The 14,923-nt window shown below is 40.6% G+C and overlaps 1 protein-coding gene across 1 annotated transcript in view; it reads right to left on the reverse strand.

The window, feature by feature from the left end:
* LOC126149511 (piwi-like protein Siwi) overlaps positions 1 to 14,923 on the reverse strand; it is a 211,500-nt gene that overhangs the window by 51,555 nt on the left and 145,022 nt on the right. The window contains exon 9 of the mRNA XM_049915822.1: positions 12,449 to 12,611. Within this exon, the coding sequence (XP_049771779.1) occupies positions 12,449 to 12,611 (163 nt within the window). The remainder of the gene's footprint in view (positions 1 to 12,448; positions 12,612 to 14,923) is intronic.

Consider the following 14,923-nt stretch of genomic DNA (forward strand, 5'->3'; position numbering starts at 1 on the left):
TTCCCTGCAAGATATCCTATGTTCCTGTAACCTTCCTTGCCTCAACCTTCATTAGTCATTGTCTTCTTCCATCCAACCCCTTCTCTTTTCCCATTCCAGCACTACACAGCCCTCATTTCTCCATCGCACCCAGTGTTTTCTTCTCTCCTTTTCTGCTGTCGCCCCCCCCCCCCCCCCCCCGCCCCCTCTCCAGCCACGCCGCTGTTCTCCGTCTAACTTCCCAACTGCACACATGTGTTGTACCCTCTTTCCACCTCGTCCCTGCATGCTCCCCAAAAGCACGTCACTGTCCGCCACCCCTATCCTACTATCTCTCGCCCTTCCTGCCCCAAGCCTCTTCCCCCCCCCCCCCAGTCACCATTCCCATCATGCACTGTTCCTGCTGCTCACAGTGTGGCCTCAGTTGCCTGAGACTGCAGTCATGTTTGTGCGAGTTTGTGAGAGTGTGTATGTGTGCATTTTATCATCTAATTTTGATGGAGGTCTTAATGGCCAAAAGCTATATTTGTGACAGTTTTTTTGTTTTGCCTATCTGTGACAGCTTGTAACAACGACGACGCTGTACTATTGTATATATAAGTATATTTTTTTCTGATTTTTCGATAAACTAGTGTAATTGATGTTCTGATTTCATTTCCTTTTTGTTTCATGTCATTGTGTTAAGAAAACTGTAAACAAGTTTCAATGTGAAGATTAATGTTTATGTCAAATGTCAAAAAATATTGTGATAGAATTGAAATGTAACAAATTTTAAAACTGTTGTAAGATGTTTAAAATTGTAAATGTGCGTCTGGTCCATATGTACGCAATGTGTTAGTATATGTAGAATGCAAAACCTCGGGTGAATACCTGGTCTGTCAGGGAGCGGTAAAAGGTGGATGGCAGGCGAGCGTGGGAAAATGCACACGGGCATTGCACGGCACAACGGGCTCAGCAAGAGTAGTTGGAGATTGGCATTGGTCACCTTCTGGAGCGAGGAGGCTCTCCTGGGAGACATAGTTTCACTGAGCCTCGGGTATGCTGTTCCGACGCTAAGAAGAATTAAAGTGCCGATACGTCAAGAGCCATAGCTGTGGTTGTATGTGTGCTCTGTGCCTCGCCATCTCGCCGCCCGCCAACTGCCGCATCGATACAAGCAGATTGAAACTTTTAGTACTGTATGCTATAGACCATGAACTGTTCAATAGTAACCTAAATTTTACCAGAACTTTCCCCTCATTCAATTATCCTCACAACTAACCTAGGCAGGGTCCTTTCCAAATGTTGTGCAATCCGAGTGTCCCGAAATGAAAAATTAAATTTTGTGTTAATAATAATTACTTGCAGACCTAGTTATGTTAAAATGGTGTTTAAAGAACTGTTTTGTTAATGAACCAGTAAATGAATAACGAAGGTCTAACGAAGTTGAAAGATATCTTTAATATTGATATAGTAATGAAGTTTAATTATTTCGAGACAGATATAAAGGTATTTAAATGAGAAGTAAATAAGATAAAAAGAGTAGTAACTCATATACTGGAAATCTTGAACGCATGATAATTTCAGTAATCAATTTTTTTTAATATAGTGATCATAACAGTTTCAGGCCCCCCCCCCTTTTTTTATTCATTTGAATTCTGAAGTGTTCCACATTGGTTTGACCAGCAAAAGTTGAAGTCAATATATAAGTAAAAATTTATCAGTATTTCATCTTTATCAAAATTGACAGTTTGTGTGTGGCTCGAAAGTGCTATTTCTAGGGTAACCTATGCCTGATTTTAATCAGATCAATAGACAGTACGAAGCTTTGTAGTATACATTATAGTGTAGTGTTATGTATTCATGGTTTTTCCATATCAGTACAGAACGTGAAACTATCAGTTCAATAGATTTTCTGGTTCTAAAATTTTACTATACTACGCAGTGTTACTACGTGTTGTTATGCATGAATATACATCAACTTGTACAGGGAAGAAACTCAGTTAATGCGTAATTAGACTGGCGACCGTATTATTATCAAATTGGTAGCATCTTCAGTGCTGCTTTTGGTACATACTGACGTGTAATTGCGTTTTGAACTTACTTGACGGATCATTGTTATTACAGAGTGGGTGTAAGTCTGATTTGCCACCATTCAGGTACGCGCGGTCAATATCTATACGAAAATCCTGTCTCGTAAGGTGAAGTTCCCGCTCACTTACCATAGTACAAGCTTTAATGAGTATTGTGTGCCCCACGCGCACGTTACAAGCTACTCTACTATATGGTGAGTAGCAACTTTTCTTTTCACAGTATTGTTACATTCCATCCTGGATTCTTCTACCACTCATAACGTCACTGTAATGTTTTTCTCTTTATTTTCTCTATTTTTATGAATAACACATATATTAGAGTTATACAAATTGGCAATTAATGCTGTAATCCATAAAGTTTTATTACTTCACATGTAATTGTCCAATTACTGATGATAACAGCCTAATTTCTTTACCTGGAAACAATACTGGTAAAAAGAAATCCATAGTTTAAGATTCGTAAGTAATACACAGAGCTGAACGTCTTACTGAGTAAATCATTGTATATACCTCATTTCAAACCCCTGATTCTCCTCTTCTCTTTGACCTAGACAATTTCATTTCTTAGCCAGTCTCTGTAGGTTCTGTGAATCCCTATGGAACTATAAGTAACACCTACAAAGTAATACTTATAATTTTGCACTTTTCTAATCACCCAAGTCACAGTTAAACATACTTGCTGTCTTCATTATTATAACTTGCTATAATCTGATTTTAAACACTGGAAAATCTAGGATGGAATATCATAATTTTATGAAAAGGATAGTACACACCATATAGTGGGAATGCTAAGTCGCAGGCACACCAAAAAGACTCAGTAAGTGAGCTATAGGCCAACAAGGCCTTTGTTGGAAATACACACACACACACACACACACACACACACACACACACACACACACACACACACAAAATCACTCACTCACTCACTCTCTCTCTCTCTCTCTCTCTCACACACACACACACACACACACACACACACACACACAGATAGTGGGGATAAGGAGGAGCCTGGGGTGGATATGAGGAGGGATAGCAGGGTACAGCAGGGGGATGGTAATGTGCTGCTTATGGGATCATACAGGCATGAGGTGCTGAGAGGGTAGGGCAGCTAGATGCAGTCAGGCGGTTGATGGTGGGTGGGGGGTGGGGCGAGGTGGGGGAGAGTTTAATGGAAATGGAGAGAAGTACAGACACTTTGGGTGCATTGGTGGAATAGAGGGCTGTGTTGTGCTGGAATGGGAACAGGGAATGGGCTAGATGGGTTAAGACAGTGATTAATGAAGGTTGAAGCAGGCTGTGAAGGAGTCATTGGAATGAAGGACATCATGTTGGGCGATGTGCTCAGCAACAGGGTGGTCCACTTGTTTCTTGGCTGCAGTTTGTCAGCTTGGCCATTCATGCAGACAGACAGCCTGTTAGTTGCCATGTAGAACGCAGCACAGTGGTTGCAGCTTGGCTTGTAGACCACATGACTGCTTTCACATGTAGCCCTGCCTTTGATGTGATAGGTGATTTTTGTGACCAGACTGGACTAGGAAGTGGTGGGAGGACATATAGGACAGATGTTGCATCTAGGTCTATTACAGGGGTATGAGCCATGAGGTAAGGGTTTGGGAGTAGGGGCTGTGTAGGGATGGGCAAGAATATTGTGTAGGTTCAGTGACGGTGGAATACCACTGTGGGAGGGGTGGGAAGGACGGTAGGCAGGACATTTCTCATTTCAGGGCATGACGAGAGATAGCCAAAACCCTGGCGGAGAATGTAATTCAGTTGCTCCAGTCCTGGGTGGTACTGAGTTACAAGGGGTACGCTCCTCTGTGGCTGAACGGTGGGACTTTGTGAGGTGGTGGGACACTGGAAAGATAAGGCACAGGAGATACGATTTTGTACAAGACTGAGATGATAATTAAGGTTTGTGAAGGCTTCAGTGACACCCTTTCGGTATATTTCGAGAGGGACTGCTTGTCACTGCATATGTGATGACCAAGGATGGCTAGGCTGTATGGGAGGGACTTCTTCGTATGGAAGGGGTGGCAGCTGTCAAAGTGGAGGTATTGCTGGTGGTTAGTTTGTTTGATATGGACAGAGGTACTAATGTAGCTATATTTGAGGTGGAGGTCAACATCTAGGAAAGTGGCTTGTTGGGTTGATTAAGACCTGGTGAAGGAAATGGGGGAAAAGTTGTTAAGGTTCTGGAGGAATGTGGATAGGGTGTCCTCATCCTCAATCCAGATCACAAAGATATCATCAATGCATCTGAACAAGGAAGGGGTTTGGGATTATGGGTGTTTAGGAAAGATTCCTCTAGATGGCCCATGAATAGGTTGGCATAGGATGGTGTCGTGTGGGTGCCCATAACTGTATCCTTGATTTGTTTGTAGGTGTGCATTCAAAGGACAAAGGAGAAGGACATTGTAGGTATGGAATCTCTCGGGCATTGGGAAGGTGGTGTTCAATAGCAGTAAGGACATGGGCATTGTGGATGTCGGTGTAAAGAGAGGTGGCATCACAACAGTGATAAGCAATGCACCATGTAGTAAAGGAATAGGAAATGTGGAGAGTTGGTGGAGGAAATGTTTGGTATCTTTTATATACGAGGACAGGTTGCAGGTAATAGGCTGAAGGTGATGGTCTACGAGAGCAGAGATTCTCTCAGTAGAGACACAGTTAACTGGCCAGAAGGTGATGTTCTGGGTGGTTGGATTTATGGACTTTACGAAGGCTGGTGAAGATAGGGGCGTGGAAAGTGGTAGGGATGAGAAAAGGGATGGACTCCAGTCCAGATTGATACCATACTTCAGGAAAATGCTATTCAGCACCTACCTTGCAGTCTCATGTCCTCGACCTTGTCTCATACAGGAACAAGGTGGAGAGGGGCTAGGGCAGCTAGGTGCATATGAGAGATTGATGGGTGGGTTGGTGGGAGGGAATTTAGCAGAAAAGGAGTGAAAAGGACTGTGGGTAAATTATAGTGAGTGCAGTAATATCCAACCTCTTCTTGTTGAATACTTGCAAACTGCCGCAGTGCCACAGGTGTGTATGTTAAAGACTGAAACCCGCAACTGTGTTAGATTAGCTTCACTTACGGTTACTCAAGCATGTTTATTTGTAGTTTGTATTTGCTTTAGTCGCTGTGCTAGATTGGCTTCCCTTATGGCGCATCACATTTGTTTATCTGTATACTGTATTTAGATTGATAATTGTGTTAGGTTAGCTTCACCCACGGTAACTCAAATTTACTTGTAATTGTATTTTACTTTGATAACTGTGTTAGATTAGACACACTTGCAGTACCTCCAAGTTCATTTATTTTTATTTGCGTATTTCATTGCTCACTGTGTTAAATCAGTCCTGTTTACCATACTTGTAGAACATTAAAAATGTTTCTCATGTTGTCTTAAAAAACTGCGTAAACTGATCGCCTATACTGGGACAGTTGGCACCTATCAAAAGTACTCGTAATGCCTTTATGAATGGTGGGGATTATTGGACTGATTCAATTGAGTTTTCATTCATAGACTTTTTTGTGGTAACTTACCAGGTGGTCGCACTTGAAAGTGCAGAGATCCAGTGTGTGCTGTATGTATCATATGGCAGTAAAACTTGGTAGATTTTCTAATGTGGAAATGATTTACATGGGGGAAAATTAGTTTCAATTTAAGCCACCAGTTGCAAATCTGACGCTATGCAGGCAGAAAGATGTCTAGAAATGTTACAATACAGTTGGATTAGGAACAAGATGTGGGCAGAAAAGATCGAATAAATGAGAAAGTCATAATTTTTATTTTATTATTAACTGCTGCTTACACGTTTTGTTCAATATGAGCACTGAAGATGTTGACAAGATACTGCATCAACAAAATGATGGGGTCGACAATTGGTCACAGCAGTTCCGCTGGATCAGTTAGAGACCAAACAAATCCCTGGTAAAGGAATCCTTTGATATTCCCAGAGCAAAAAATCCTGTGGATTCAGATCAGGTGAGCTTGTAGGCCATGCACCTGGAAAACCTACATTTGTAGAAGGTTGCATTACATAAATCTTTCACTGGGCAAGCAACGTGAGATGTTGCCCCATCCTGCATGAAAATAGTGGTTTCCACATATCTGCACTCTTCCAAATCCCATGCTAACAAGGAGGTTTCAATAACATGCAGACATCACTTTACATCTGACATCCCCCGTGGGTGTATTCTATTCATAGAAGAACAACTAAGAATAAAGCTACTTGTGAATCCACATCATAGTCACAAATGGCAAGCACAAGGGCTCTTCATTCACAACATATGATCTAACAGTACCCCAAATTCAGAAGTTCTATATATTCACAGCAGCCTTTAGTGTAAAATGTACCTTGTTACTCCACAGAATATGTCTCACCATGTGTCATCAACTTTGATCTGTTCCAGAAACCAAATAATTCAGAAATCCACTGCAGATCATGAGGTTCCAGCTGCTGCACTATCTGGTACCAATGTAATATGGACTACAAAGCTTTCTGTACTGTTGACTATGGGATGGGCAGTTATTGTCACACTGTATGAGCCCTAGCACTACCCAGAGCACATACGGTATGGTCAATTATTGCAACAGCACTTTGTCAATAACTTCCACAGGGATAGAGCGCCTTCCTCTTTCATTTGCCACACCAAGCTCACTCGTATTTTCGAATGTCATTATCATCTTCTTTAAAACATTTAATGACATTGGGCCTCTCCTTAGACCTTTCACTCAGCAATACTCTTTCAATACAGCTCTGTAGTTGCTCCTGCCACATAAAACAATTCCACTAACAACACATGGTCTCTCTTCTCAATAGCCATACTGTTTATTCAAGTTATGGATTGTCAAATGACAGCATGGATGTCATAGCACCCATCATATACACAGTATACATTATAACTACCCAGTACCAATGTAAATGCATTCAGCAATTGTGCCAACTAATTGTGCGTGTTAACATTCCAATAAAGTAACTGTTTAGTATTCAGACATCTTTTGTTACATTCTTCCCCTGCATCACCAGTCCATTTTACCCTCCAGGTCTAATAAACCCACAGTATCCACCTATATACAGTGTCATTGTAATTGCCAACTGCTACACATCTCCTGTGCAGCAAGCTATGTAAATTTAAGTATTAACTGTGTTTTTCTTATTTGTCACTTCTTTTTCTGTGTGTTTTTGCTTCTAGGAAGCTTTAATTTTTGAGTACTGGTACTAGTAATAGTGTTCCATAGATTTCGTGTTTGTTTTGAATACAGTCAGAGAGAGTACCTTCAGTCAGCTGTAGTGCCAGTACTGCCAGTGTCATAACTACCATCTGCTTCACATCTCCTGAGCAGCAAACTACATAAATTTAAATATAAACTGTGTTTTCCTTACTTGTCACTTCTTTTTCCATGTGTTTTTGCTTTTAGGAGGCTTTAATTTTCGAGTACTAGTAATAGTGTTCCATAGATTTTGTGTTTGTTTTGAATACAGCCCAGAGAAAGTTAGTGCTTATTTTCATTGTTCCCAACAAGAAATGTCTAGTAACCACAGTTTAGTCAGCTATCAGCCGCCTTTAGTTAATTAGCATTCTAGTTAAAAGTTGACTAACTCTCTACAGTAAATTGATTTCTTAGGATGGATAGGATGTGTGACTGCTGTGCAGTCACAGAAGGAGCTGACCACTGTCTGCAAACATCTGAACGTGCTGATGGTCACTGCCAGCTGTCTTCAGGCCGCTGCCTCAGAGTGTAGCAGTAGTGGTGAGTTTGGTGCATTGCATGGTACACCCCGGGTGTTACATGCTTCACCCACAGTCCATACTGTTGAAAAATAGTCATGGTTACCGACTGGGGTTGGGCCATCCTCTCCCCAAGGGGAGTGGGGGGTTCAACGGCGTTCGCGTCGCGTGAGGCGGAGGGTCAATGTGGAGGATGGCCATGTGGCATTGCCCGCTCTGCCTGTGAGTGGACATGTGGCCGCTCCTTCAGCAAGGTCCGAGCAGGCACACGGGGCGAGGGGTTTATTAGTGATTGGGAGCTCCAATGTTATGTGGGTGATGGAGCCCCTTAGGGAAATAGCGGAAATGTCAGGGAAGAAGGCCAGTGTTTACTCTGTCTGCTTGCTTGGGGGTCTCATCAAGATGTGGAAGAGGCCCTGCCGGTGGCAATCGAGAGCTCTAAGTGCACCTGACTGCAAATTGTTGCTCATGTCAGCATGAATGACTCCTGCCGTCTAGGTTCAGAGGTCACCCTCAGTTCATATAGGCGGTTGGCAGATCTGGTGAAGACAGAAAGCCTTGCTCGATGGGTGGAATCCGAGCTCACTATTCGTAGTGTCTTTCCCAGAACCGATCGCAGGCCTCTGGTTTGGAGCCCAGTGGAAGGCTTAAACCAGAGGCTCAGACGATTCTGCGGAGATCTGGGGCACAAATTTCTCGATCTCCGGGTGGAGAAATGTAGGGTACCACTGAGGTCAGGTGTGCACTACACACAGGAAGCAGCTACAAGGGTAGCGGAGTACGTGTGGAGTGCACATGTGGGTTTTTTAGGTTAGAGAATTCGAATTCCCTCGCTAGGCCTGACAAGACACCTCCTGAGATGCGACAAGGTAGCAGTAGGCAAAATGCAACAGGGAATGACAATATTAATGTGGTAATAGTAAACTGCAGGAGCATCTATAGAAAGGTCCCGGAACTGCTCTAATCAATAAATGGTAACAATGCCCACATAGTACTAGGGACAGACAGTTGGGGCTGAAACCAGATGTAAACAGTAATGAAATTCTAAACTCAAACTGGAACGTATACTGCAGAGACAGGCTGGACAGTAAAGGGGGAGGTGTGTTTATAGCGATAAAAAGTGCAATAGTATTGATGGAGATCCGAAATGTGAAATAATTTGGGTGAAGGTCACAGTTAAAGCAGGCTCAAACATGGTAATTGGATGTCTCTATAGGCCCCCTGGCTCAGCAGCTGTTGTGGCAGAACACCTGAAGGAAAATTTGGAAAGTATTTCAAGTAGATTTCCCGACCATGTTATAGTTTTGGGTGGAGATTTTAATTTACCAGATATAGACTGGAGACTCGAATGTTTATAACAGGTTTCAGGGACAAAGAACCCAGTGAAATTGTTTTAAGTGCATTATCTGAAAACTACCTTGAACAGTTAAACAGAGAACCAACTCATGGTGATAACATGACCTTCTGGTGACAAACAGACCCGAACTATTTGAAACAGTTAACGTAGAACAGGGAATCAGCAATCATAAAGCGATTACAGCATCAGTGATTTCAGCCATATGGAAGGAAAATTTTTCTGTTTAGCAAAAGTGACAAAAAGCAGATTTCAGAGTACTTGACAGCTCAACACAAAAGTTTTATCTCAAGAACAGATAGTGATGAGGATCAGTGGACAAAGTTCAAAACCATCGTACAATATGCATTAGATGAGTATTTGCCCAGCAAGATTGTAAGAGACAGAAAAGAGCCACTGTGGTACAACAACCAAGTTAGAAAACTGCTACGGAAGCAAAGGGAACTTCACAGCAAACATAAACATAGCCAAAGCCTTGCAGACAAACAAAAATTACACGAAGTGAAATGTAGTGTGAGGAGGGCTATGCGAGAAGCGTTCAACAAATTTGAAAGTAAAGTTCTATGTACTGACTTGGCAGAAAATCCTAAGAAATTTTGGTCATATGTCAAAGTTGTAGGTGGATCAAAACAAAATGTCCAGACACTCTGTGACCAAAGTGGTACTGAAACAGAGGATGACAGACTAAAGGCCGAAATACTAAACGTCTTTTTCCAAAGCTGTTTCACAGAGGAAAACTGCACTGTAGTTCCTTCCTCTAGATTGTCGCACAGACAACAAAATGGTACATATCGAAATAGCAATTAAAATCGCACAAAAGAGGAAAGGCCACTGGACCTGATGGGATACCAGTTTGATTTTACACAGAGTACGCAAAGGAACTTGCCCCCTTCTAGCAGCAGTGTACCATAGGTCTCTAGAAGAGGATAGCGTTCCAAAAGATTGGAAAAGGGCACAGGTTTTCAAGAAGGGATGTTGAACAGACGTACAGAACTATAGCCCTATATCTACAAGGTCGATCAGTTGTAAAATTTTGGAACAAGTATTATGTTTGAGTATAATGACTTTTCTGGAGACTAGAAATTTACTCTGTAGGAATCAGCATAGGTTTTGAAAAAGACGAACATGTGAAACCCAGCTCGCACTTTTCATCCACGAGACTCTGAGGGCCGTAGACATGGGTGGGTTCCCAGGTAGGTGCCGTGTTTCTTGACTTTCGCAAGGCATTTGATACAGTTCCCCTCAGGCGTTTAATGAACAAAGTAAGAGCATATGGACTATCAGACCAATTGTGTGATTGGATTGAAGAGTTCCTAGATAACATAATGCAGCATGTCATTCTCAATGGAGGGAAGTCTTCCGAAGTAAGAGTGATTTCAGGTGTGCCGCAGGGGAGTGTTGTAGGACCGTTGCTATTCACAATATACGAGGTTATTTCAGAAAGTAAAGATACACTGAATGCCAGAAGAACAGAAGAGTTTTGGCGAGCAAGTTGGCAACACTGGTGTTAACCTTGAATTGTTAGCTTTCTCCTTGCGGTCATTCGGTAGTTGAACGTTGCTTCTGGTTGGAGTAGGTCGTGTTTAAAATCGCTGTGCTGATTCAGAATCCCGCGAAATGCGAAGTGCGCTCCGTCATACGTTTTCTTCATGCAAAATATCAGCGACCAGCGGATATTCACAAAGAAATTGTTTCTGTTTATGGGAACATTATGAATTGACAAAATGTAACGAAATGGTGTCATTTCTCTGAAGGTAGGACCGAAGTTCATGATGAACAAAGAACAGGTCGACCAACTGTGATCTCTGATGCCGTTCTTCGGAGAATGGAGGAAGCAATTCGTGTGAATAGACGTCTCACATTGAAAGAATTGCATCAGATCATATCGGACGTGTCAATGACAACTCTTTATGACGTTGTGACAGTCACCTTAGGGTACAGGAAACTGTGTGAGCGCTGGGTTCCAAAACTGTTAACAGAAGAACACCAAAAGAAAAAGGATGGGCTTTGCACTCAACTTCCTCACGAACAATACGAGAGTGGAATAGAAGGGAGAACCGATAGAGGTACTCAAGGTACCCTCTGCCACACACCGTCAGGTGGCTTGTGAAGTATGGATGTAGATGTAGATGTAGATATCATGCTCAGTAAGGAACACAATAAAAACAACAACAGATTTTGTTATTCAGTCTTATGCTTTTCTATGAGTAGTCATGCAAGACAATGCTTCAGTCAGTATCCGGTATTCACTTGCAATGTTAATATCTCAGCATCACTATCAATCAGTCCTGGGTTACTTATCAATAGTAAACATCATGTGACAAGTCAACAGCCTGCCTTCTTTTGGCCAATATGCAACTGATATTACAGTCAGAGGGTAACACATTCAGTAATCACCATGAAGTCAGTATAAAATTCCAGGTACAACTGTTGAAGTGTACAGTCATTATGCTCAAACAGATATGCACATTAAAATGTTAATATGTACAGTGAATATCTAAACAAAATTATCTTCATATAACCAGTCAGTAAAAATTTAACAATGTATATATGTATGTACATAATAAATCTTAGTTCTCTATTCATACATCAGCAATGTAAGTGCTGACTTATGATGCATGAACTAAAATTGTTGAATGCAAGCTGATCATCAGATTCTCACTGATGTCAACACATGTGAAAAGATGACAACTTGACAAACTGGTCATTAAAACCAAATTATAACCAAGAAGTAAAACATCCACAAGCTGCAGCACTACTTCCAAGGTGACAAATAGATCAGTTAGGTTACATGTTACTTAAAATTTCTTATAAAGTAGGGTAGAGAGTAAATGTCAAATGAATTCAGACACACACTGCTAGGATCATAACAGGTTTGTAAGGTCCATACAGAAATGTAAAAGTAAAAAACAAACAACAAATCTTTTAAATTTTAGAGAATTCAAACTGATCGTTTTCAAAACTGATTAAGATAAAAGAGCTATCTAATTACACAAAAATTAAAGATAAAAAAAAGTTACTTCTTCCCATTTTATAAAATCTCCCTAACATAATTCTTACTTCTCCAAAAGAGTTAATGTGTGTGTGTGTGTGTGTGTGTGTGTGTGACAGAGAGAGAGAGAGAGAGAGAGAGAGAGAGAGAGAGAGAGAGAGAGGGAGAGAGAGCCTGCACGCACACACAATAGAAGTTCTTCATTATCACAGTAAATCTTCACTGGAAGATTTATAACACCTAGCCTCTGTATATGGTTTTTGAGATTACTTTCCCTCTTTAACACGTTGTATTGACAATTACTATATAGCTTTACTTACACTTAGTGGTATTTCTACACTCCAAGGAGCTCCTCCAATTTTACAACACATTTGAATTACTATTTTTGAGGCAACAGAGAAAATGTTTTTCCCCTCTGTGTTTTTCAGGAGAACAACCTGTGTAGCAACAGCTCTATCCACACAGCATCTTCGTTTCAATGCACTGCAAAATGGAAATGATTATTTTAGCAATTCTGCAGAGTAGTGATAATATTGTTTGCTCTCTCTCTCTTTTTATGTGTGTGTATGAGAAGACGACACACACACACACACACACACATACACACACACACACACACACAGAGAGAGAGAGAGAGAGAGAGAGAGAGAGAGAGAGAGAGAGAGAGAGAGAGAAGGAATCGTGTTTGTGTTCTATATTGCCAGACATACAAACACACAGTTTTATCACAAGTAAAATTCACCTGTACAAACTATCAAATTACATGGATGCAGTAATTACCTTCAAGAGTTGAAGTTCTAAGTACTGCTGATAGACACATAAAAAAAAAAAAAAAAAAAAAAAAAAAAAAAAAAAAAAAAAAAAAAAAAAAAAAAAAAAAAAAAAAAACTATCAAAGCTTTTGTATATGAACAGTTTAAAAAGTAAAGTGGGAATTTCTACTGCTATATATATCAATAATAGTTAGACTTTTGCGTTCACAAGGTTAAGTACTTGCCTGTCATTACACCTCCCTGTAATTTGACAGATGTGTGGTTTTAACTGGTACAATAACTTTTTTGTGTACCTGCTCCGTTATACTTTATTTCACTCAAACATTTCAATAATGGACACTTGCTTTCACATACAATGTTGGTATTTTATGCGCGTATTACAATTTAAGATAAATCACACAAAGGTGCCAGTAAAATTTTTAATAACATGAATGTCTGATCTTCTGGGCTCGAAATTCATCTAAATGGCTCGTCATCAAAGAGTTGATTTATAATTAGAGTCAAACGCTCTGTGATTTAAGAAATTCATCGTACATTATTGCACATAGTTCCGGTGTCACTGCCAGAACGGTACTTTGATGGTAACGCTTTTCAAACCACCATTCGGAATATTTTCCCGCAACCTGTTGGAAATAGGTTCATTTCTGCAGTTGCCAGAGAGCACCAGATGACAGGCATCACCGTGCTTGCATAGCTACGATGTCATAGGGAGCCCGTATGTTCATACGTGTAAACATTAAAATATCTTACATTATGTCACTAAGAAACAAGACATCATAGGATACTCCAAGAGGATCAGAATTTTGTGACCCATACTAAAATGTGCACATTTGAAGTGCACATTCCTATGTCCGGATTCCTGTGAAGTAGGCCACAACCTGATATTAAGCTTTTCAATGTGTTTTTCGGGATGTAAATTTTCTTGGAGTACCAGTACTGTGTTATCTCATGTTTGGTTCTTTATTATGGCATAATGCCAAATGTGCTAGAAGTTGAAAACATGCACTTGAAATGCAGCGAATAGAGTGTAGAATTAAACACTTCATTTCAAATATATTGTCTGCCTCAGAGGAAAAGATTAATAAAAGAAAATTTCTTTGGCAAACCGACAATAATAACTTTAGTGTTCTGCAAGACAATTAATGCTTGATTGTCAGAAAGGTGGAAATAAAATAAAATCTGCAACTAATAACATACTTTAGCCTTCCGTAATTATGTGGATGTATTTTAATTCACTTGATAGCTCCTGGCCACAGAGATCTGTTTTGTTTTCATTTGATGTGAAAGCAGTAAACGAAGAGGAAACAGCAAAACCACTAAATGTAAACATGGGTCACATGAAGACTACCCACTTCCCCACTGTTACTCAGACTGCTCTGCGCATCGGCACTGGATCTCTAGTATTTCCGAACTGGGGCAATACCCAGCCATTCCCTCAAGTGTTTGAGATAGGACGGGGAAAAAAATGTGTTCATTTTTTAGCGCACATTTTTCTGAAAAGTCTGATGCATAAAACATATGTGTTCGAGAAAATGTAAGACATGTTATTTGGTTGTAAGTGTGCCAAAGTGCAGTGCCTCTTCTCCTCACACAGCGGTCTTCTATCGCACGTCACTGTACTTCGCTCTGTGGAATTGAAATGTGTATATTTTGTGTTGGATGCCATCAAACCATATCCAGAACGGTGGAAATTAAAAAGGACTCTTCAGAAAACTTGCATTCTTTGTTCCCTATCAGCTAACAAGTTGCTTCTTCAGGTGACATGAAATTAAATATAGGATACATAAACCCAGTAAAGACATAAGACAATACACATTTCTTCAATTCTTAGCTCCTAGAATTTTTTTCTCTCTATTCTTGGTACAGCTTTACATGGCGTGCATTCCTTTCCACGAAAGAATCTATTACCTCATCAAAGTTTGCCAAACATTTTGCTACATGAAAAGTCAAAATGTTGTTGTGAATTTTAAAAGCTACGTGGTAAAAGAGCAAAGCCTTTAAGTTCATTAACCTTTTTATTGAG

The sequence above is a fragment of the Schistocerca cancellata genome, chromosome 1, assembly GCF_023864275.1.
Source record: "Schistocerca cancellata isolate TAMUIC-IGC-003103 chromosome 1, iqSchCanc2.1, whole genome shotgun sequence".
Classification (NCBI taxonomy): domain Eukaryota; kingdom Metazoa; phylum Arthropoda; class Insecta; order Orthoptera; family Acrididae; genus Schistocerca; species Schistocerca cancellata.